Source organism: Myxine glutinosa, chromosome 5, assembly GCF_964187855.1.
Source record: "Myxine glutinosa chromosome 5, kmMyxGlut1.1, whole genome shotgun sequence".
Taxonomy (NCBI): Eukaryota; Metazoa; Chordata; class Myxini; order Myxiniformes; family Myxinidae; genus Myxine; species Myxine glutinosa.
The window spans coordinates 70,995,649-71,020,102 of NC_136265.1; the positions used below are offsets into that span (position 1 = coordinate 70,995,649).

At 44.9% G+C, this 24,454-nt stretch overlaps 1 protein-coding gene across 3 annotated transcripts; it reads left to right on the plus strand.

Annotated features, from left to right (window-relative positions):
* Positions 1-789: 789 nt before the first annotated feature.
* Positions 790-12,550, plus strand: LOC144892305 (uncharacterized). Of its 3 annotated transcripts, none has more exons than XM_078778170.1 (5): positions 803-986; positions 6,538-6,619; positions 6,778-6,837; positions 9,301-9,444; positions 12,306-12,550. In XM_078778170.1, the coding sequence occupies exons 1-5, from the start codon at positions 930-932 to the stop codon at positions 12,335-12,337; spliced, it is 375 nt and encodes a 124-aa protein (XP_078634296.1). In that variant the 5' UTR covers positions 803-929; the 3' UTR covers positions 12,338-12,550. The 3 variants fall into 3 exon arrangements, with proteins under 3 accessions (XP_078634297.1, XP_078634296.1, XP_078634298.1); XM_078778172.1 differs by lacking the exon at positions 803-986 and adding an exon at positions 4,540-4,960; XM_078778171.1 differs by lacking the exon at positions 6,538-6,619 and having other exon boundaries at positions 790-986.
* Positions 12,551-24,454: the final 11,904 nt, after the last annotated feature.

Sequence of the window (24,454 nt, forward strand, 5' to 3'; positions counted from 1 at the left end):
CGGGTATTTTCCCTGAACAAGCAGCTTGCTATCCCTTACCAAGCCATCCGTTCCGCATCAAACTCTTTCCTCACTCTCCCAGTTGTTCGTGGATATCTCGGGTATTTTCCCTGAACAAGCAGCTTGCTATCCCTTACCAAGCCATCCGTTCCGCATCAAACTCTTTCCTCGCTCTCCCAGTTGTTCGTGGATATCTCGGGTATTTTCCCTGAACAAGCAGCTTGCTATCCCTTACCAAGCCGTCCGTTCCGCATCAACCTCTTTCCTCGCTCTCCCAGTTGTTCGTGGATATCTCGGGTATTTTCCCTGAACAAGCAGCTTGCTAACATTTCCCAAGCCGTCCGTTCCGCATCAACCTCTTTCCTCGCTCTCCCAGTTGTTCGTGGATATCTCGGGTATTTTCCCTGAACAAGCAGCTTGCTATCCCTTACCAAGCCGTCCGTTCCGCATCAACCTCTTTCCTCGCTCTCCCAGTTGTTCGTGGATATCTCAGGTATTTACCATGAACAAGCAGCTTGCTAACCCTTACCAAGCCATCCGTTCCGCATCAACCTCTTTCCAAGACGCTGACTGACGGAACAAACCGATGTTTCGTGTTAAGTTTCCAAAATGATCTTTATTATGATTTCTAGTTCTGTAAAATAACCAAAGATCGTTTTTTAAAGTTCTAATAACAAACGGTCCTTGTTTGGTTCGATCCAGGATTTCATATATTTTATCATTTTTAACCGAGTTTTGGATTTGTGACGAATCTGCGGTTTGGAATTGATGAATTACTCTTTTCAGAGATCGATTGAGAACACGGACTTTGTGTCACATTGTACCTCATGTACTGTATTACATTGTACCACACGTAATGTGCGCGATGAAGGGAGATTTGTCCATGGTGGAGCACAGAACGAATCCCCCGGGATGGAGGGGCGGCTCAGATGGAGGAGACGGGGTCAGTCCGGGACGTTCTTCCGGGAATCAGGGGTCTGGACCCGGTACGTACTGTTCGTTCACGTGCGGGGTCCGTGCTGTGTACTATTTAAATAAATAATTTATATGGAGAATCACACCATGTACGGATCGGGTTCCCTCGTATGAGATCGTGTCGATGTTCTGATCGGGTTCCGTCGTATGAGATCGTGTCATTCTGATCGGGTCCCATCGTACAATATCGTGTCCATCTGATCGGGTCCCATCGTACAATATCGTGTCCATCTGATCGGATCCCCTCGTACAATATCGTGTCGATCTCCTGATCTGGTTCCCACGTATAAGATCGTGTCGATGTTCTGATCGGGTTCCCTCGGACAATATCGTGTCGATGTTCTGATCGGGTTCCCTCCGACAATATCGTGTCTATGTCCTGATCTGGTTCCTTCGTACAAGATCGTGTCGATGTTCTGATCGGGTTCCCTCCGACAATATCGTGTCGATCTCCTGAGCAGGTGAATCGATCCCGTTTGTTGCAATCGGAGCTCGAACGGACATTTTGATTCCTGAGAGTAGATCAGCATTAGTTAATGGACGATTTTGAGGAGAAGTTCGGGATCGTTTCCTCTTCTTCTCTCGGAATCGACAAAACTGTGTTTGTTATAATCAATTATGACAGGTGAGCCTCCCCTCACTTCCAGGTTTCATCATTACCCATGTTGAACTTCACGAACATAACATAATATAACATCCAATCTGTGACGATCACTGACGATGTAAAACGTGCGCGAAAAGGAATATTTTGTCACGTTGTTGTTGTTGTTGTTGTTTGTGTTCTCCTTCCATGCACATTTATTTAAACTATTAAGAAATATTACGACAGAAAATTTCCGTCTCTTTCGAGAACGTTTATCTTTGGTAGAACAAGCAATGTTTACCTTTGGTCAAATAAACAACGTTTACCTTTGGTCACATAAACAACGTTTACCTTTGGTAGAATAAACAACGTTTACCTTTGGCAGAATAAACAACGTTTACCTTTGGTAGAATAAACAACGTTTACCTTTGGCAGAATAAACAATATTTACCTTTGGCCAAATAAACAACGTTTACCTTTGGTGGAATAAACATCGTTTACCGTTGGTAGAATAAACAACGTCTACCTTTGGTGGAATAAACAACGTTTACCTTTGGTAGAATAAACAACGTTTACCTTTTCTAGAATAAACAACGTTTACCTTTGGTGGAATAAACAACGTTTACCTTTTCTAGAATAAACAACGTTTACCTTTGGTGGAATAAACAACGTTTCCCTTTGGTCGAATAAACAACGTTTACCTTTGGTCGAATAAACAACGTTTACCTTTGGTCGAATAAACAACGTTTACCTTTGGTAGAAAATACAACGTTTACCTTTTCTAGAATAAACAACGTTTACCTTTGGTAGAAAATACAACGTTTACCTTTTCTAGAATAAACAACGTTTACCTTTGGTGGAATAAACAACGTTTACCTTTGGTAGAATAAACAACGTTTACCTTTTCTAGAATAAACAACGTTTACCTTTGGTCGAATATACAACGTTTACCTTTGGTAGAATAAACAACGTTTACCTTTGGTCGAATAAACAACGTTTACCTTTGGTAGAATATACAACGTTTACCTTTGGTAGAATAAACAACGTTTACCTTTGGTAGAATAAACAACGTTTACCTTTGGTGGAATAAGCAACGTTTTGCCATCGAATCTCCACGTGAAGAAATCAATGTCGCTACTTCTTCTTTTTCAAAATCGGTATTTTTTAAATTAAATTAATTATTATCTTTCAAACGGAACCTTTTTTTACCTCAACCTGCAACTCGGAACTTCTTGTCTGAAACAACACACAGAATTTGATGAAACATGACCACAACCTTCATCACCTGTGATCTACTGAAGTGTGTTTGGAGGGAGTGTGGTGGGAGTCCGGAGGGAGTGTGGTGGGAGTCCGGAGGGAGTGTGGTGGGAGTCCGGAGGGAGTGTGGTGGGAGTCCGGAGGGAGTGTGGTGGGAGTCCGGAGGGAGTGTGGTGGGAGTCCGGAGGGAGTGTGGTGGGAGTCCGGAGGGAGTGTGGTGGGAGTCCGGAGGGAGTGTGGTGGGAGTCCGGAGGGAGTGTGGTGGGAGTCCGGAGGGAGTGTGGTGGGAGTCCGGAGGGAGTGTGGTGGGAGTCCGGAGGGAGTGTGGTGGGAGTCCGGAGGGAGTGTGGTGGGAGTCCGGAGGGAGTGTGGTGGGAGTCCGGAGGGAGTGTGGTGGGAGTCCGGAGGGAGTGTGGTGGGAGTCCGGAGGGAGTGTGGTGGGAGCCCTGAGGGAGTGTGGTGGGAGCCCTGAGGGAGTGTGGTGGGAGCCCTGAGGGAGTGTGGTGGGAGCCCTGAGGGAGTGTGGTCGGAGCTCGGAGGGAGTGTGGTGGGAGCTCGGAGGGAGTGTGGTGGGAGCTCGGAGGGAGTGTGGTGGGAGCTCGGAGGGAGTGTGGTGGGAGCTCGGAGGGAGTGTGGTGGGAGCTCGGAGGGAGTGTGGTGGGAGCTCGGAGGGAGTGTGGTGGGGGCCCGGAGGCAGTGTGGTGGGGGTCCGGAGGCAGTGTGGTGGGGGTCCGGAGGCAGTGTGGTGGGGGTCCGGAGGCAGTGTGGTGGGGGTCCGGAGGCAGTGTGGTGGGGGTCCGGAGGCAGTGTGGTGGGGGTCCGGAGGCAGTGTGGTGGGGGTCCGGAGGCAGTGTGGTGGGGGTCCGGAGGCAGTGTGGTGGGGGTCCGGAGGCAGTGTGGTGGGGGTCCGGAGGCAGTGTGGTGGGGGTCCGGAGGCAGTGTGGTGGGGGTCCGGAGGCAGTGTGGTGGGGGTCCGGAGGCAGTGTGGTGGGGGTCCGGAGGCAGTGTGGTGGGGGTCCGGAGGCAGTGTGGTGGGGGTCCGGAGGCAGTGTGGTGGGGTCCGGAGGCAGTGTGGTGGGGGTCCGGAGGCAGTGTGGTGGGGGTCCGGAGGCAGTGTGGTGGGGGTCCGGAGGGAGTGTGGTGGGGGTCCGGAGGGAGTGTGGTGGGGGTCCGGAGGGAGTGTGGTGGGGGTCCGGAGGGAGTGTGGTGGGAGTCCGGAGGGAGTCTGTTGGGAGTGTGGTGGGAGTCCGGAGGGGAAGGCAATGCCGGGTACCTTTGTTAGTTTGTCATTATTGACCAAGAGAGATTGTTGGGTTTGTTTCCTTTGTGGTGAAACGAAACGAGGCGGTTCACCAAAACTCCAAGCTTTGAGCTTTTATTCACTTGAATGCGACTGATCTACAAAGAAAACATAAAAGCTATTGAGCAAGCATCTCTGGCCACTTTCATTACCATTATGCCATTGTAGAGATATTAGCAAATATAGCACAGATCTTGCAACAATCTTACCAACTCGAAGACACAAGAGAGCGGAATGACCCATCGTTACTCATAGCTTTTATATAAATCCTCCCCACGCGGTCGGCGTCAGAATAGCATCATGAGTAAACGGAGGGCATCCCTCGGATCGAACCATCTTGCTTCACGACATTCTCCCCCGTTAAAGTTTCAGCTCGCACGTGGACTATCGATATAAAGTATAAGTTGAAGATAGTAGATTAATTAGCAACCCAGCACCCCGTCACAAATCCAAGCGTTTGGGTCGACGGCACGCTCGGCCCGCACGTGTCCGGTAGGTAGGCGATCCGTTTGCATTCCTGTCCCGGCCAGCACGAGTCTGATCTGTGGGCGAACCAGGCGCACGACACGGGGCCAGAGGACCCGGCGGTGACGGTGACGGACACGGCGAGCACGGGTAATCTCCTGCAGCCGTTCCTTGCAGTGTTACGTCACACGGACGAGGGTTGCCCGGAACGGAATCCCCCAGTTCGACCGGCGAAGCCTCCGATGATACGTTACGCCGGGTGTCCTCGTCTCCGCACGGGGATAAATGCTGGACCGACACGGTCGAAGGACGTCCATCCCGCAGCCGGACGGTCGCATACTGCGGATTAACCTGCACGATCTGCACTATATCCACCGCCGGTTCGTACTTGCTTTGTCGCACCGTTCGCTTCAGATACGCGGGCCCGAGTTCGCCAAGCCAACCGGGCATCGCTTGGCCGGAAGCGCCACGACGTTCAAAACGAAACATTCTTTCGTGGGGAGTTTGATTTGTGGCCGTGCATAATAAAGTCCGAATCGCATGTAATGCTTCTGGCACGGCTCGTGGCCATTGGTGCAGCCCCATTGAGCGCATCCGTAAGTGCAGCGCCACTGCCTTCCAGATGACCTGATTGTACCTTTCCACCTGGCCATTCGCCTCGGGGTGATACAGAGTAGTGCGGCTTGTGGCGATTCCGAGGCTTACTAGGAAGGTTCGAACCTCTTGGGACATGAACGCAGCCCCACGATCTGAATGCACAAACCCCGGATAACCGAACAGGACGAACTGACGTCAGCTGACGTAGGCAGCGCCAGCTGACGTAGTGCTCGTAGGTGCTCGCCAGCTGACGTAGGCAGCGTATGACAGTAGATGACGTCATGTCTGAGCACGGAAAGGCGAACGGATAACGACTGAATTCATCAATTACCGTCGATAGATAACGAGCCCCCCCTGCAGTGAGTGTCGATATCGGCCCTTTAAAATCAACGCTTAGTCGTTGCCATGGTTTCATTGCTTGAATGAGCGCCCGTAACGGCGGCTTATAGAATCGCGGCTTCAACTCCGCACATACGGAGCAGGTGCGGCATAGACGTCGGATCTCCTCGATCGAGAAAGGCAAATTGCGAGAGCGCACAAAATGAGTGAATCGAGTTACCCCGGGGTGACATAATGAGTCGTGGATGCTCTTTAGATCATCGGACGTCATAGCAGCACAAACCGACGGGAGAGAGAGCGCGTCGGCTACCACGTTCTCGCTCCCAGGGCGAAAGATTATGTCATAGCGGTAATCGGCTAGTTTGATCCGCCATCGTGCGATTTTGTCGTTTTTAGTACGCTGAGGGTGGTCGTGGCCGAACATAAAAGCCACCGACTGTTGGTCTGTCAGAAGATCAAATTTCTTGCCCAGCATCAGATGGCGCCACCTCCTGACCGACTCGACCACCGCTGCGGCCTCTCGTTCCACTGCCGAATGTTTGCGCGTTCAGTCGAGATCAGTGTCCCACAGAAGAATGCCACAGGTCGTTTGTTTTGCGTTAGGGTAGCAGCAATCACACAATCCGAAGCATCTGTCTCAACGAGGAACGGGAGGTTATCATCAACAACGTTTACCGTTGGTAAAGAAAACACAAACACATAATTTCTACACATCTCTACAAAGAAAACATGAAAGCTAATAAGCAAGCATCTCTGGCCACTTTCATTACCATTATGCCATTGCAGAGATATTAGCAAATATAGCACAGATCTTGCGACAATCTTACCAACTCGAAGACACAAGAGAGCGGAATGTCTTGTCTTTTTGAAATTGTTGTTTTCATGTTTTGTTATGCATTATGTTTTGCACTCTGTCAAAGCCTTTGGGCTTCATGAAAAGCGCTATACAAAATAAATGAATTATTATTATTATTATTATCCTTACTCATAGCTCTTAGAAAAATCCTCCCCATGCGGTCAGTGTTGGAATAGCATCATGAGTAAACGGAGGGCATCCCTCGGATCGAACCATCTTACTTCACGACATCCTTCATTTTATGAAGGTAAAAACTCTTTGTTGTTTTACTTTTCCAAGTCGTTTAAAAAAATATATTTTTCATGGGATTGAAAAGTTCACTTTTTCTGAATATCTCTTGTGATGACGATTTTCTTTAGAAATGCTCCTTAAACTTGAGTTTGAATGTGATGTTTTTATTTTCAGATTTTATTGTGAAGGTGAAGGTGGAGACCGAGTTCATTGATGAGTTCTCGTTTATCAAAGGTTTGACCCACAATGTTCCATTGTTCCTGTTATATAATGTTAAACACCAACAATGTTCCTGTTACAAAACGAGTTTATGTGAGTCGAGTTGTGCTAACCAAGATGGTGACACGGCAGCTACACTTCACTTGGGTTACGATCCTTCTCTGTTTTCTCAGTTAAGCGGTTTCAACACGGGGAATTCTGGTCACGTGGTCCGTCTGCACCATCTTGTTCCAATTTACCATGAACAACAATATTCATCCCCTGCATTATTTGTACAACGGACAACGCTGTATACTTCTTGAGAATTATATGGTTGTATTCTGTCAAAATGATGGCATATTTAATGACAATAGAAAAGAATGATTGCACATGCACATATGTTACATATATGTTTTCTGCACATGTGAAGAATTACATGCACATGCATGTTTTCAGCGGCACAGTACTTGTGTTAAAATAAAGTAAGAGTTGGAAAGAAATGTCCCCTTCACTTGTGGCTCATCGTCATTTTAATGTTGCCTTCTTTTATTCCTTCTTTGTTCTTTCGCAATTTCTTCTTTCTCATTTTAAACCAAGAGAGGTGAGTTATCACCAGCATCCTGCTCAAATTAACAATTCCTGCCCTGACTAACTGCTTGGAAGGCAATGCAACCACCTTTTCCCTTCCTCTTCCGGCCCAATATCACCCTTGGCAAGCAGCCTCGGACCTGGCTTCAGGCAGAGCACACAATCAATCAATCAATCGATATTCCCAAGCTATTTCTCTTTTTTTTCACTCACAATTGTAATCTTTTCTATTCTGTAGTCTTTTTGGTGTGATTCCATTTCTGTTTTACACTTCTTTCAAATTTCTGCATTCAGTCACTACCTGTGTATCTCTTCCACGAACACACTCTGCACACCTCACATCAGGCACACATCAGTGTGAACCTTTACTCACACATTACACTTCATTTTGCTGTGGATTATGTGATATGTTTGAAGGTTAAATCAATCCCATCTGATTGTATCCTTATTCTGACGAGTTGGAAGAATGACAAGAAAGCATTAAGGAATATTATCTCCATTTTGGGTGGTATAAAAGGAACACATTGCGCTTCAAGCACAATGAGCGCAGGTTCCATACGCTGTGTTCGATGGAAACAAAATAGCGTCAAAATCCAGGTTGTCGCAACCTTCTTATACAGGAACTCCATATACATATCCGCCCCATCAGCAAAATCAACTGAAACAAGTATTAAAACACGGCGGCTTTTGTTTTGATGTTTAACCAATGACCACCATATAAATCTTCATATGATCATGGATAACATACACACCATCAATATTTAACCAAATCTTCTCATGGATAAATTGATGAAGTGGTTGGAGGAAGTTTAGGGAGTTGTTTCCCCGATTGACATCAAGTGGGATCTTTCTCCAACTCAAGGGGAACCTTTCAACTGCTTGCGGTCGTAGTGCAATGTTGTACGGCAGTGAAACCTGGGCGATCAAAAAGGAGGATGAACGGAGGTGTGAACGAAATGAAATGAGAATGGTGAGATGGATATGTAATGTGACACTGAAGGATAAGAAACCAAATGTGGAATTAAGAAATAGGTGAGGTTTAGTGAGCATTCGTGAGGTGATGCATCGGGGTAGGTTGAGGTTGTTCAGACACATAGAAAGGATGGGGGAGGGCAGCTGTGTGAAGAGGTGCATAAATATAAATATGAATGTGAATGGAAGGAGAAATAGAGCCGTCCGAGGAAAACATGGGATGAGTTGCTGAGAGATGATAGGGGTATTTGGGGTCTTTAAAGGCTGAGGTGGGAATGAAAATACCCTGAGTACAATCCTCGAGTCGAACTTTGTCTGTGTCCCAAATTCTGTGGTGTTGGCCAAGCTGTCTTTGCAAAAAAACCGTGAACAAAAGGATACACAGATATCCGATGAATTTTATTTATTTGATTTTCACTCCTTTTTCATTTGTCAATGTTAAATTGAGAGCCTGGTGTTGTTGGGCTAGCGGCTAGGGTGCCAGCTTAGGATCCAAGGATCCTGGGTTTGAATCCCGGTCGATCGCTGAATTAACGCCAGGTGGGTTGACTCAGCCTGTCATCCTTCCGAGGTCGGCAAATTGAGTACCAGTTCACTGGTAATTCCCTGTGTGTCGTAAAAAGGCGACAAACAGGGTTGGCGGCAGGAAGGGCATCCGGCCGTAAAACATTGTTTCAAAAAGGGGACCAAAAAAACAACAACCACGGTCCCCGAAAAAGGCCAACCCCCGCTTTGCGGGGAAAAATGGCCTCTAAACGGTGGTTGGTATGTTCTAATGTTAAATTGAGATGTCTTTTTGAGACGTTTATTTTTGTGACAATTATTTCTTGGGATTTCACCAAATTGTCTTTCAAAATCCTTCGTTTTTATTTATTTCATTCGGATTCAATCATTTATCCTTTTTGTTCTTGTAATATAATGATGTCACATGGTTTACAGATGAAGCTCCTCTGGTCAAGATGGAAACCTTCCAGAATAACTCTCTTCAGACCCCCCAGGATGCTTTGAGCAATGTGGATGTAAAGCAGGAATCATGTGATTCTCCTCCCGCGGAGCCGAGCAAAGCTGAGCAGCCACTCAAAGGTAAGCCGAGTTACGGAGAGCTCGCATCACACTTTCTTTACTTATTTTGTTTATTTTCCTGAATAAATTACTTATTTGCAATCCTTGGAGAATTGTAGATGCGTTCAAACTGTTTCCCCACTTCATCTGTTTTTATGTCGAGACAGTGATATTGGTTCAATTTGAAATCCCCCAGAGACCTTTGTGCACGTTACACAAGAAGCTAAAGTTTGAAAGTCTTTCCTGCTCCAATTCACGTTGGCGGAAGTAAATTGTAAATAACAAACCAATTTAGATTACTGGGACTTGACACGTTTGAAAGACAAGTTTATCATAATTATCTAATCACGTGATGCAACATTTGCATTCAAGACCTCCACTCGAATGGAGTAAGTGTGGACCTTTTCCTTTAACATCTGAGATCGTTTGTTGTGGCATTTTCAGTGAAAATCCACATAATTTCCTGGATTTTGTCTATGATTTTTTTTGTGACAGTCGAGGCTTCTGGAAAAGCTTGAACAAAGAATGGAACAGGACACAACATAACAAAACCAACAACAACAAGAGTAGAGGAGGACAATAGCAGGATTGATGGACAAATTGAGAGAGAGACTTTGAAGATAAGGGAAGTGAGGAAGAATGAGGAATGGGAGAAAACACAAGGGTTGAACAAGACAGATCACACAGAAAGCAAACCCTCAGGGAGGAAAAAAAAGAAAGTTGCAAAGAGGAAAGTTCAGCTTTGCACATCTGGATTTGGGGAGTTTCTTCCATTCCTCAAGTTGAATGGGGAGCGTCAGTAAACAGCAATGTTCATGTCTTTCCACAGATTCTCAATGGGATTGAAGTCTGGGCTTTGGCTGGGCCACTCAAGGAATTTCACGTTCTTGTTCTGAATCCATTCCAGTGTTGCTTTGTCTGTATGCTTGGGGTCATTGTCCTGTTGGAACGTAAATCTCCCCACCACAGACTCAGGTCTTTTGCACTCTGAAGCAGGTTATCCTCAAGAATTTGGCTCCATTCATTGTTCCATCTGTCGTTGCAAGTCTCCCAGTGCCTGACTTTGATGCTCGTTGGTTTTCCGATTGGTAAAGCAGGAGCTTCATTTTCGGAGAACTTAACAAGAATGCACAGTAGATGCAGCGATTCCATGTGTATGTCCATCTTGTGTTTCTCTTTCACGACACTGATGTCTTCTATTAATGTCAAGCTGCACCGCTAAAGTTACTCTGTCACTGCTTCTTGATATGATGTGTGTTTGGTGAAACACTCGCGTGTCTCTTCGCACTCATTATGCACGACGTGGGGTTTTACACCTAATCCTCACAGCTCGGTTTATAATGAAATATGCAATGCCAATACCACACATATCGCTTTACACTCTGGCTGCGCTTTACACAATGGCCGCTCATGTTCTTTGACTGATCTTCTTACACCAAGCTGGTGCGGTGGGATTCTGCACATGCACAGTGAAAACGCATCTCTGTGACTCAGCTGGAAGTAATTCATGCACGATGTTTTTCTTACCAACGCGTTTTGTAAAAATGGAATATTATGAATCGAAAATCTAAAAAAGTGAATGATGTCTTTTGACAATTTTCGAATTACACGGGTTTAATCTCTGCTCCAGTCACTTTGGGAGGTTTTTCAATGAAGGTAAAATCTATAGGGAGTGCACAGCGATTGTGAATATGACAGCTCAAAAGCGTCTTTAGCTTAGCATGGCAGTGAACACCAAAATGGCGGCCGTATTATTATCGGGATGAAATTGTGGGTGGGTGGAGTGAGGCCAGATCTCCAATCAAGGGTGGGAAGGATTGTTACAGGAATGTGGACACACGAACAAGGGTATTGTTATATACGCTATAAAGTGAATAAAAAAAATTCATGCTAAATTAATAAGGCAATGTAGGGATAACAAACTACAGTCGAAAAAAGGTCCCAAACAAGATAGGGATGATGTTGGTTTGGAGAGTAGCTAAGAGTATTGCCATCACATAACAATCCCTACATAATAATTATATAGGTGGAGTTGCACCTATTGTGAAAATTTCCTGTCAATCAGACCAAAGGTTGCAGAGAAAATCATATTTATTCTGTGCAGACAAACAAACAAACAAACAAACAAACAAACAAAGAAACAGACAAACGGACTCAAATGCAATACCCTCTCCTCAGGCGAGGGTAATTATTGCTTCAAGCTTCTACCAACATTTCACTGGTTACCACAGTACTTGATTACTCCTGTAGTGTAGCCACATACGGAGACTGTCCAAATTAGCAGCCGAGTACAATGTTATAATTTCAGTGCATGATCATCAACTTCTTACAAACTGCATGAACATCTCCAATAACAGCATTCTATAATTATCTCCATTTGTGATTGGTTACTCCAAGTTGATAAAAAATAAAAGTAGGAAAGACAACTGAAGCCCCTGAAATTATACAGGAGCTTCTTATACTTATGCAGAAATATAATATAGGAGCTTCTAAAACTTATGCAGAAATGAAATATAGGAGCTTCTCATACTTTTAGCTCGGCCTAGCCCTCGGGCTTAGACAATAGTCTGGAGGCAGTGATGTCGGGATTGTTATATGATGGCAATACTCTTAGCTACTCTCTAAACCTCATCATCCCTGTCTTGTTTAGGACCTTTTTTGGACTGCAGTTTGTCATCCCGACATTGCCTTTTTAATTTAGCATAAATTTTATTATTCACTTGTTTGTCATTTTTTACAATATGGAATAACACAATGGTATATGGCACTCAGAGGATACCCAATCTTGGAGCAAATGTGCCAAGATATATCTTGGTCAGAAAAGTCAAACACTGCACATGTGCTCCGATATTGTCCTACGTAACCCTGACTGTATCTTGCAGCTCTGTCTTATTGCTCGTTTCTCAAAGAGTGATGTCTTCATCAAGCCTCGTGCCACACAAGGACCTGCACTTATAAATGCCAAAATAACTGGTGTGGTTTCCCTCTAACCAATAGGGTGGGGATAGAGGAGAGGGGCGGAACCTCTTGAAGGAATCTATTTATACACGGCCGGACGTGAAAGACACTTGTGGTTTTTACTGTTTTGTTTCCTTGAAGTGTCAATAAAACTTATTATACACTCGAACTGCAAGTGTCCTCAGTAAACTACTATAAGAGTACGAAGAGATACTCCAACTTTTGTTTTGTATCAGTGGGTGGGGCCTGCATTTTTTATCCACGTCATCCCTACGTTCGTACGTGGAGTCGACAGTGCCAGCACAATCTCTGATAATAGTTTTGTAAAATTAACTTCAATGAAGAACTTTATCAAAACAAGATATAAGTATTTATCTGAAGTGTCCCAATCCTGGTTCTGAGAAATCAGAAGACCTCGGTAATACTTGAGTAGATTCTCACCAGACAAAAATACAGTCACTATAAATCATCAGAAAGACCTCGGACAAGCACACTGTACAAGTAACACGCTTTCTTATCCGCATGCGCATATCAAGGTCCTGGGTTGATCGAGTAGGCGTGGGGAAGGGCGAGGCCTTGCCAAACTACGATGGCCTCGGTTGAGCACGAGAGAACACCCTCTCAGAGAGTATCTGTAAATATTCAACTGGAGAAATAAACTGGAGAAACAAATTATAACAAAGGATTCTGCACCAAGGAAAACTCCAGTCATTGCCATTGAGAGAGGCCCAGCAGAGAAATACACCGTCTTTTTTAAATAACAATTTTCACTCTTTCCCCCCCCCCCCCTCCCCACCCCCTTCACCCCCACCCCATACTTCCATGTTCCTTTCCCAATTCCCCAATCCCAGTACCTCTAGGTAATAGGGCATAGACATAACGAAACTAGGATCTTCATATTTAAACATTAATTAATTGACCATTGACCACTCCAGGCGATGCAGTATGCCAAAACAAAGATGAAAGGATTACTAAATGTCAGTTCAAAACTTCTTAAACTAGAGGGCCGTTGGTCCAAATGGACCAAATTTTAATTGGGGACTTTTGAGTGATTTAGGTCCTTGGGGACTTTTGCGTGATTTTGGGTCATCAAGGACTTTTGGGGTCATTGGGGACTTTTGGGTCCTTGGGGACTTTTGGGTGATTTGGGTCCTTGGGGACTTTTGGGTCATCTGGGTTAAAGAGTCTTCCAAGGTCTAAGGGGTCCCAGCAGTCTAAAGGGTTAAAAGGTACATTTGAACAGAACTTAATTCATTGACATCAAAAAGTATGATGCGCACACACACACACACACACACACACACACACACACACACACACACACACACACACACACACACACACACACACACACACACCTCCATTTATAGCAGATGTTATTTTCGATGGCATCAGTGATACTCCGCCGGAGCGAATCTGCCGCCGAGAAACCGTGACTTGAGGTGGTTATTGATAACGTGGTTTGCTTTTACCTTGACCCGTGACTGGAGAGTTTGTGATCACGTGTCCCGTGTGCGGTGTATGGCACTGGTACCTCACTATTATTTTATTTTCATAAATGTAACGATGAAAAACAAGGCATTTCCCGAGATATGATATTTCTGCTGAGATTATTTGATCCCACATGACATTATCACACATAACGCTGACACGGAGGCAAATGTGTCTGGGGGCTCCGCCCCCATCAAGCTGATTGACAGTCATAGCCACGCCTACCCCAGTCCCATTCTTCCCCAGTTCCCACATGGGAATGTCATTTTCCGGACTTTTCATGGAATCCTTTCAAGCTACGAGAATTATAATACCAAAGGATGTTGCAGGAAGTAAAACCCTGTCGAATGGGAGCAGAATCGTTGCCATTGATAGCGGCAGCTCGGAAATATGCCGTCTGAAGAAGATTATTAGGTTTACTCCATGAAATGGAGAGTAAACCTATCCTCTTGGTAAGTGTGACGTAACGCGCGCGTCATAATTCTGCTTCCGGGTCCAAACACAAAACCACTGGAGCCAAACACCAGCTGAACTCAGTGAGAAAAGTGCTCGGTCATGCCGCAGTGTTGCGTTCCTGAGTGTGTAAATAGATCAGAAACCAACCAAGAACTGTCTTTCTACCGATTTCCTGCTCATGAAAAACAAAGGCTGAAGTGGCAACATACTACTACTACATACTACATACTACATACTACTACCACAACATACTACTACTACAACAAACTACATACTACAACTACAACATACTACTACTACAACAAACTACATACTACTACTACTACATACTACATATAACTACATACGACAACATCCTACTACTACTACTACAACATACTACATACAACTACTGCAACATACCACATACTACTACAACATACGAATACTACTACAACATACTACAACATACTAATACTACAACATACTACAACATACTAATACTGCAACATACTACTACTACTACTACAACATACTACGACTGCAACATACCAAATTCTACAACATACTACTACTACTACAACATACTACATACAACTACTGCAACATACCACTACAACATACTACTACTACTACAACATACTACAACATACTAATACTACTACTACAACATACTACTACTGCAACATACCACATACGACTACAACATACAACTACTACTACTACAACATACTACAACATACTACAACATACTACAACTACGACAACATACTACAACATACTAATACTACTACAACATACTACATACAACTACTGCAACATACCACATACTATTACAACATACTACAACTACTACAACATACTACAACATACTAATACAACAACACACTAATACTACTACAACATACTAATACTACCACAACATACTAATACAACTACAACATACGAATACAACTGCAACATACTTATACTACTACAACATACTATTAGTACAACATACTACATACTACTACTACAACATACTACATACTACTACTACAACATACTACTACTACAACAAACTGCATACTACTACTACAACATACTACATACTACCACAACATACTACGACTACTACTGCATACTACTTCTACAACATACTACGACTACAACATACTACTACATACTACTACTACTACTACTACGACATACTACATACTACTATGACAACTTGGCACTACAACTACTACTACTTCCACTACATACTACTACCACTTAATACACAACAACAACAACATGCATTTTCTGGCCATTTTCCCTGCTAGAGCGGGGGTTAGCCACTACTACCACTTAATAATACTATGTACCTAATACTTAATACTTAATTACTTGATAATAATACTACTACTACTACCACTTAATAATACCACAAAATACTACTACTACCTACATACATAATACCTACATACTTACGACCTCCATACATAATATCTACATACCACTAATACCACTACATATGTCGGGCATGGGGGGGGGGGGGGGAATGGGGGGCACCACGTGACCCAGGGCACCTGAGAAATATATATATAATTGTCTTTCTTTTGCTTGCTTCAAAAAAACTAGATTCAATAGCAAAACATGTTGTTTCACGGCTCGGTCAGATCCAGCCTTGGAGACGTTTTTCAACATTTGCCAAAGTAAGAAGAGTTATGGGAATAGTTGCCATTTAATTCTTGTTTGCTTCCAAGTTAACCTCGAGCAGAGTTTGTTTTAATATGTATCCTTTGATTTGTATGTGCCTGGCTCAATATGTTTTACTGCCAAGAGTAAACACCATTGAACTCTATTATGAGAACACATGCATACTACCAACATACATACTACCTCCATACTACTACTAACACGGCATACATACTACTACGACATACATACGACCAACATACGTACTACCGACATACATACTACCAAGATACATATTAGCTGCATGCAACTACTACAACTACATACTTACTACTTACATACTTACTACTTACATACTTACTATCTACATACTTACTATCTACATACTTACTACCTTCATACTACATACTGCCTTCATACTACACACTACTTTTACACTTTTAAACATATTATACATATTAGAAAAGCAGTTGGCCATAGTGAAAAGTGTCACAGGCTCCATTTTCGTGTTTGGACCCGGAAACAGAATTATGACGCGGCGCGTTACGTCACGGCTTACCAAGAGGATTATTACTGCGAGAGTTTTTCTTATTATTATTCTTCCACCCTATTTTGCACCTCCGAAAACTTCATAATTAATGTTCTCAGCAACCTTTGGTCGGATTGACAGGAAATCTTCATCAAACGATCGTCTCGGCTCGTATAATTTTTTAATGCTAAATTTGACGTCATAGGTCACGTGGTATGGGTGCCATCTTGTAAAACACCTTCAAATCTGCCCCTCTGTATCTCCGAAACGGCTCAATGGAAAAATTTGAGGAATGGCTCATTCTAAAGAACTCTGCAATGGGAACATAAAAATATGTGTGTCGAGTATATTAAAAATGCTAACGTTAAGAGGTTAGAATTCGTCAAACAAAATTTTTTTCTCCCCCCGAAAATGAGCTTTTTTTCCCAGATGCGTAGTTAAAAAAAACTCAGAATGCAAAAAAATTCGGAATCATGCGTCACATGGTTCGGCCGCCATCTTGTTTTTCGTGAAAAACCACGAAACCCCCTTTTTCTCCGCAACGGCTGAACGGATCGAGCCCAAAGTTGGCATGCATATTCACATACCCATGACGAAAAAAAAAAGCCTCCAAGCACGATGTCATCTGACACATGGTTTCAGAGTTATAACGTTTCTAAGCACAAACTAGAAATGGTATCACTTCCATAATTTGTGAAGATATCGAGTGGAAACTTTACATAAATGTTCTTTATCGGGGGATGTTTCAACGTTACTTGAGACGTTTTGATCAGTCACATGGTTTGGCCGCAATAAATAATGGAAGGATTTTTTTTTTAATGCTTCTCACTCTTGAACCACTGCATTGATCGACTTGAATTTTCAAAGCAATGTAGCTCTCATCAAGCGGAACAAGTGTGCAAAATTTCAAAATGATTGGATGTACGGTCTCGAAGCTCTCAGTCTTTATTGTTGAAAGAAGAAGAAACGCAACATTTTGTCCTTCCAGGACGTGATCACGATCACACGACCTCTTGCGGTCATTTTAACCTCAAATAAAATTATAATTGAAGATTTGTCAACAGCTGAGGTATATTAACAAACGAATAAAACAGATTTGGTCAAATTCTGACTTTTTAAAACTCGATCGCATTTGACACAGAGTTGTGAGATGCTCAAGAAGAAGAAACCTCGTTTGGCTTCTCAGATAAAATAAATAATTCTGGCTCTGCAATTTCACGTTTATTATATTTTAAAAATCGCTTTTTCTGCAAGCATTGCACGGATTGACGTGAAATTTTCACCACAGGTGCGCCATAGGATGTGTTTGTGTGTGTGTGTGTGTGTGGATGTGTGTGCGTGGGTGTGGGGGGGGGAGTGGATATGTGTGTGTGGGGGGGGGGGGTGTGGAGGGGGAGGCAGATGTGTGTGTATGTGTGGAGGTGGGTGTGTGTGTGTGTATCTGTGGAGGGGTGTGGGGGGAGGGGTGTGGGGGTGTTTGTGTGTGGGTGTGTGTGGGGGGGGGTAGGGTGTGTGTGTGTGTGTGTGTGTGTGTGTGTGTGTGTGTGTGTGTGTGTGTGTGTGTGTGTGTGTGTGTGTGTGTGTGTGTGTGTGTGTGTGTCTGTGAATAAAAGAGAGATAGAATTGTGAGGAACAGAAATGAAAAAACGAGATGTGTATGGGGGGTGTGGGGGGGGAGGGATGTGTGTGTGTGTGTGTTAGGGGTGGGGGTGTGGGGGGATGTGTGCGTGCGTTTGTGTGAAGGGGGGGTGTGTGTGTGTGTGTGTGTGGGGATTTGTGCGTGTGGGGATGTGTGTGTGTGGGAGGATGTGTGTGTGTGGGAGGATGTGTGTGTGTGGGAGGATGTGTGTGTGTGGGAGGATGTGTGTGTGTGGGAGGATGTGTGTGTGTGGGAGGATGTGTGTGTGTGGGAGGATGTGTGTGTGTGGGAGGATGTGTGTGTGTGGGAGGATGTGTGTGTGTGGGAGGATGTGTGGATGTGGGTGTGGGGGGGGGGTGGATTTGTGTGTGTGTGGGGAGGGGTTGGGGTGTGCATGTGGAGGAGGGGGGGTTGGATGTGTGTGTGTGTGTGTGTGTGTGTGTGTGTGTGTGTGTGTGTGTGTGTGTGTGTGTGTGTGTGTGGAGGGGTGTGCATGTGGGGGGAGGGGTGTGGGGTGTTTGTGTGTGTGTGTGTGTGTATCGGGGTTGTATCCAAGGGGGTTGTGTCAAAGCATGTCCAATGAAAGTGGGGTTGTATCAAAAGTAGGTGCGAGTAGACCGGTCATCACTGCCAGCAGTTTTAAAGTGGCAGTTCTAGTTATTATTATTATTCTTATGATTATTATTATTACTAGGGCATTGCCCGTACGTGGGTGCCCGTTCCTTGCCAAAAAAAAAAAAAACGCTACCCGTATGCTCTACCCCGCCCGTACGCCCGTAAACAAAAAAAACAACGCTCTTCGCTTCCGCCCTTCGCTCTGACTGAATTGGGAGAAATAATGCGCATATGAAATCGAGAAATTATTATTTTCTCCGGAAGAAATCGAATTACGAACCGTACCGTAATGGCGGTCAGCTCGTAACGCGCTCAGCTCCGCTCGTTCTCACATCGGCCACGCCTACGCAACAAAGCGTTCTGTGATTGGCTGCCGGAAGTGAAGTCTTCACTGTCCGGAAGTTCGCAAATCGTCGCAGTTACGATGAATCGTTTTAATTTAATCGCAGTTTGAATTCGTTTTAAAACATAGTTTAACGGCAACATAGTTTTCCAACGTGAAATAAATGAATACGCTCTCAAATGTGCCGTCCGAGGTAGAGTCTGATCGCCACGTTCGGCACACGTGATAGCTCGCTGCTCTCTGATTGGTTGAAGCGTTTTTTGGACATAGCTCGGTAAGTACTTGTCCGATTAATTTAAAACCTTGAAAAGGCACATCCTCGGGTCCCCAGCAATATACCTGGCAAGTTTAAAGTATATCGGACCCGTGGTTGTCGAGAAACAGCGGTCACAGACAAACACACACACAGACACACAGACACACAGAGATTGCTGGAATTATAGATAGATGAACAAGTCAATGAAATCCTGGGTTTGAGCGATCTGGTTTTTTTGCTTTTTTTTGCTTTTTTTTGCTTTTTCCATGGTCTGGAGAACTGAAAAGTGATCCTTACCTCGACAATCAGTTGAACAGACCAGGTAGGTTCTCATATGTAGCCCAAGCGAGTTTTTAAATAAGTTACTCCAACTTTAGTTTTGCATGTAGCAGATGGGACCGTCATTTTTTTTCGCGCCATCCCCACATGGAGAATACTAGCGTACTCTCTGATACTCTCTGATAATAATAATTATGCTTAGTTTATATAGGTCATGATAATAGCTTGATATCCTAAACAGTCGACAAACTTTACAAATAAAATCGATTGAAATTCACAAAATTCACATAAACCAACGTTTCTTTCAAACAGGCAAACCAGAACAGTAACATGGAATTTTAATCGTGTGTTTCCTACAAAGATGTGTTTTGATCAGTGTTTTAAAAATGTTTTGGGTGGCTGTTTGATGGATGTGTAGAGGGAGTGAATTCCATAGAGTTGGAGCAGCCACTTCAAATGCTCGGTCGCATTTGTCATGAGTGGAGACTTTTGGGATGCTGAGGAGAGGTTGGGCTGTTGATCTCAAGGTGCATGCTGGCACATAAGGGGTGATCATGTTTATTAGGTAGGCCGTTTTCATGTTGTTTCGTTCTTGATAACTGAGTGGAAGGATCTTCAAAACGATTCTATTTTCAATGGAAAGCGAGTGGAGATTTTTTCTTGTTTGTGAGATTTGTTGCCTTCTTGTAACTTTATCAGTTATTCTCGCAGAAGTGTTTTGTGCATGTTGTAAATAATGAACATCAGAATGTGGCAAACCACGAAGCTAGCAGTTATTTTTTTTTTTTTTTTTGTATACTGAATCGAGGCTCGTGAAAGAGCTAACATTTACTTCACAAACAAATCGACCAGACAAACAAAATACACAAAAAGAGGGAGCGGAAGACAAGATGGGGAGAAAAGGGGAAGCACACAAACACAACATCCGAGAGCAGGGAGATGTGTGGAAGGGAGAGGGCCCGGGGGGAGGAGGCATGGGAAGGGGGGGGGGGAGGGAGATGTATAAAGCACAAGGACACCAAGGACTTCCAGGACAGAAGTTGGTATTTCAAAAAGTGGAATTGGGGTGAAATTAGCGGGGGTAGAAAAGATCAAGGTTTTGGATGGGGGAAGATAAGAGATGGTGGTGAACAGCTGTTTTAAAGACTTGGAGGGTGGAGTGGGATTGAAGAGAGTGAGGGAGCTTGTTCCAGAGGCGGGAAAAAAGAGGAATGAAGGAGTGAAGGTGAGCAGAGAGTCTTGATTTTGGCAGTTTAACCAAAAGAGGGTTGCAGGCAGATCTTGTGCGACCTGTCGGAATATTTGCGGGACAGAGCCCAGAGAGAGCTGGGGGGGGGGGCAAGGCCAGAGAGGAGTCGGTAGAAGACAGAAAGACCACCAACCTGCCTGCAGTGAGTGAGTGAGAGGCCCTTGGAGTTAGCTTCATCACGGGAGATTCCAATGATTCTGAATGCTTTGGTTTCAACAGCGCGAAGGCGAGCTATGTGTGAGGCAGGAGCACCAGCCCAGAGGGGAGAGCAGTATTCCATTGAGCTGCGGATGAAAGCCTTGTATGTGGTGAGGAGCTCAGGTGTGCCAAGGAAGGACTTCGCATGACGGAGGATGCCCAGTCGGCGACTGGCTTTGGAGGCCAGATTTGAAATGTGGTTTTTCCAGGAAAGATCATGGCAGATAGTGAGACCCAAAAGCTTGAGTGACAGAACTTCTTGGAGAGGATTATTCAGAAAGTGGATGGGAGGGTTGTCCAGTCGGTCTTTACGGAGAGACATCGTAAGAGTGTGAGATTTGTCAGGATTGAAAGACATGTTCCACTTGTTTGCCCAGACTGTGATTTTGTCAAGGTCTGCAGAGAGTGAGGAGGCTGCAGACTGCCGATCTGAAGGATGAAGAATGGAGCGACAGAGAGTAGAGTCGTCAGCAAAGAGATAGAGAGGATTTTCAAGAGAGTCAGAGAGATCATTGATGAAGACCAGAAAAAGCACAGGGCCCAGAACACTGCCTTGGGGAACTCCAGCCTGAACAGGAAGAGGAGATGAGAGAAACCCATTCAGGGCCACACGTTGACTACGACTAGAGAGGAAGTCCGCCAGCCATGCGTGGAGATTTCCATGGATACCAAAAGAGGAGAGTTTGGTGAGCAGAGCGGGGTGCCAGACCGTATCGAAGGCACGTGATATGTCAAGGGAGACTGCTCTAATTTCCTGTTTGGCATTGAGGACCTCCATCCATTGTTGAGAAAGCAGAAGCAGCATGTCCAGAGTGGAGTGTCCAGGTCTGAAACCAAATTGATGATCAGAGATCAAGCCATTGGAGAAGAGGAAAGATTTCATATCTGAAGCAATGATGGATTCCATGACTTTGCTGATAATTGGGAGAAGGCTGATTGGTCTGTAGTTGCTGGGATCTGTTTTTGCACCTTTTTTGTGCAAAGCGGTGATGTTGGCAGATTTCCAAGCAGATGGAAGATGACCTTGAGCAAAAGAGAGGGTGAAGAGAACAGAGAGAGGGAGTGAAAGAGTGGAAGAACATGATTTTAGGACCCGTGGGCTGATGCCGTCAGGTCCAGTTGCAGAATCAGAGTCGAGGGTTGACAGAAACTTTTCCACCTTGTCAGGAGGAAAGGACACAGAGTCCAGGAGCAGCTGGGTACGACTGGGTACAGTGGGTACAGAGAGGGATGGGTTTGGGACACAAGATTTAGAGGCAAACACAGAGTTGAGGCATTCAGCTTTTTCACGTGCGGAGTCAGCCGTGTGGCCATTTAAGGTGAGGGAGGGGATGGAGGGGGAACAAACACCAGAAACAGATTTTACCAGACGCCACCAGGATTTGGAAGAGGGAGACAGATAAGAGAGTTCGGTCCTGAGGACGGAGAGATATTGTTTCCTGGCTCTCCTGAGGGTGGACACACACTTGTTTCGGGCTTTGTGAAAGGAAATGAGATTTCCTTCCGTTGGATTTGCTTTCCAGGAGACGAAAGCAAGCTGTTTCTGGGCAATAGCCTCACCACAAGATTCCGTGTACCATGGACGGGAGGAAGGGTATGACAACTGAAGACGAGAAGGGATAAATCTGTGCATGAGAGAGAGCAATTTACTTTGGAAGAATTCCCAGGATGAGTTGATGTCAGAGGCAATAGAGATGGGAGACCAGTCCAGATGATTGATGGCTGCTTGAAGACCGTGCCAGTTGGCCTGAGTGAAATGCCAGACTCGTCGACGCTGAGGAGGCTCTCTGAAAATGGTCAGAGAGATGTCCACTTTAACAAGCACATGATCAGAAGAGCCGATTGGAGCAGAAGAAGAGCAGCAGACATTTTCAGGGAAGTTAGTCATAACCAAGTCCAGAAGAGAAGATTCTCCATTGACTGAGATCCGGGTTGGGAAATTGACAGATTGTGTCAGTCCCAGTGAGTCACAGAAGTCCTTTGCTGAAGAGCCATGGCTGGTGAGAGAGGTACCCACCCCCAGCCAACTGGCATGGTGACAGTTGAAATCACCACATATGAGGAAGAGAGAGTTGGGATGGGTAGATTGAAGTTGGTCCATATTATCAGACAGCGAGATGTAGATGGAGTCATCACTGTTTGGTGGACGGTACAACACGCATATGAACAAAAGGTGGGAGCGAAGGGGAAGCCGTAGCCAAAGGTATTCCTGGGGGTGAGGTGGAGAGAGGGCAGTGCAGGGCGAGTGAGGAAGAGAGTTTTTTATAAAGATAGCAACCCCACCTCCAGGACGAGGCTCAGGTCTATCATACCGGAGGAGGGAGTAACCTGGGAGAGATACCAAGGAATCAGAGACATCATGAAGGAGGAAGGTTTCTGTTAAGCAGATCACGTCTGGTTTGTCAGAAGCAACCTGTATGGAGAGATCAGTTAAGTTTGAGCGAAGGCCCCAGATGTTTGAGGTCCATACTGTTAAGGAAGAGGAAGGGGGAGCATCGGATACAGAACAGGGGTGGGGGGGGGGAGCGGTAGGGCAGGATGTGGAAGAGGAGGAAGAGGTAGGGAGAGCTGTTGCAGGGGTGTCAGAGATTACAGAATAGCTTGGAGAAAGTGAAGAATGGGGCGGACAAAAGGTTTGATGGTGTTTGGGTGAGGCGCAGTGAGGTGTTATTTGAGGAGGGGGAAGAGTGAGGCAGAAGGTTGAGGAAGATGAAGGTGAAAGTTGGAAGGGGGAAGAAGCGGGGAGGACGCTTTGAGGAGGAGGGGTGAGAGGGGAGTCTAGGAGGGGAGGAGTGAGGGAGAGTCTCGGAGGGGAGGGGTGTGGGGGGAGTTTAGGAGGGAAGGGGCGGGTGGGGGAGATTTGAAAGGGATGGGTGTTTGGGAAGATTTGGGGGGGAGGGGCAAGGAGGAAGATTTGACAGAGATGGGTGATGGGGAAGATTTGGAGGGGAGGGGTGTGATTGGATTTTGAAAAGTGTACGATTTATGGGAAACGAACATTTATTGCAAAATGAGTTTCTTGAGACATTAGAGTCAAAAATACGTTTGAGGATGCTGAAGGATGGGTGGAGTTCTGGAGAGTTTAGGGAATGAATGAAAGATGCACTGTAAGAGATGGAATTTTGTTTTTTGAATGAATAGAATTGATGAGCAAGTCCAAAGCATCCTTTTATAGAAGAAGTAGAAAAAAGTGTTATAGAATATGACATAATAATAAAGTTCTTCAGGGGACAGATGAAACATGTATTAACAACTTGATCACGTGATCTCGAACAACGTGGTCGAAGAATGAAAGAACAAATAACGAAGAACGAAAGAGCAAAAGAACGAAGAACGAAAGAACAAATAAGAACGCACAAGCGGATAAGAACAGGGAAGGA

What these genes read in the sequence shown, in the direction of transcription:
- LOC144892305 (XM_078778170.1), top strand. Translation starts at nt 930, where the DNA reads ATGGAGGAGACGGGGTCAGTCCGGGACGTTCTTCCGGGAATCAGGGGT. An exon ending in GAATCAGGGGTCTGGACCCG is followed by an intron (nt 987 to 6,537) that starts GTACGTACTGTT and finishes CCATGCGGTCAG; the next exon opens with TGTTGGAATAGCATCATGAG. An exon ending in AGCTGAGCAGCCACTCAAAG is followed by an intron (nt 9,445 to 12,305) that starts GTAAGCCGAGTT and finishes TGTATCTTGCAG; the next exon opens with CTCTGTCTTATTGCTCGTTT.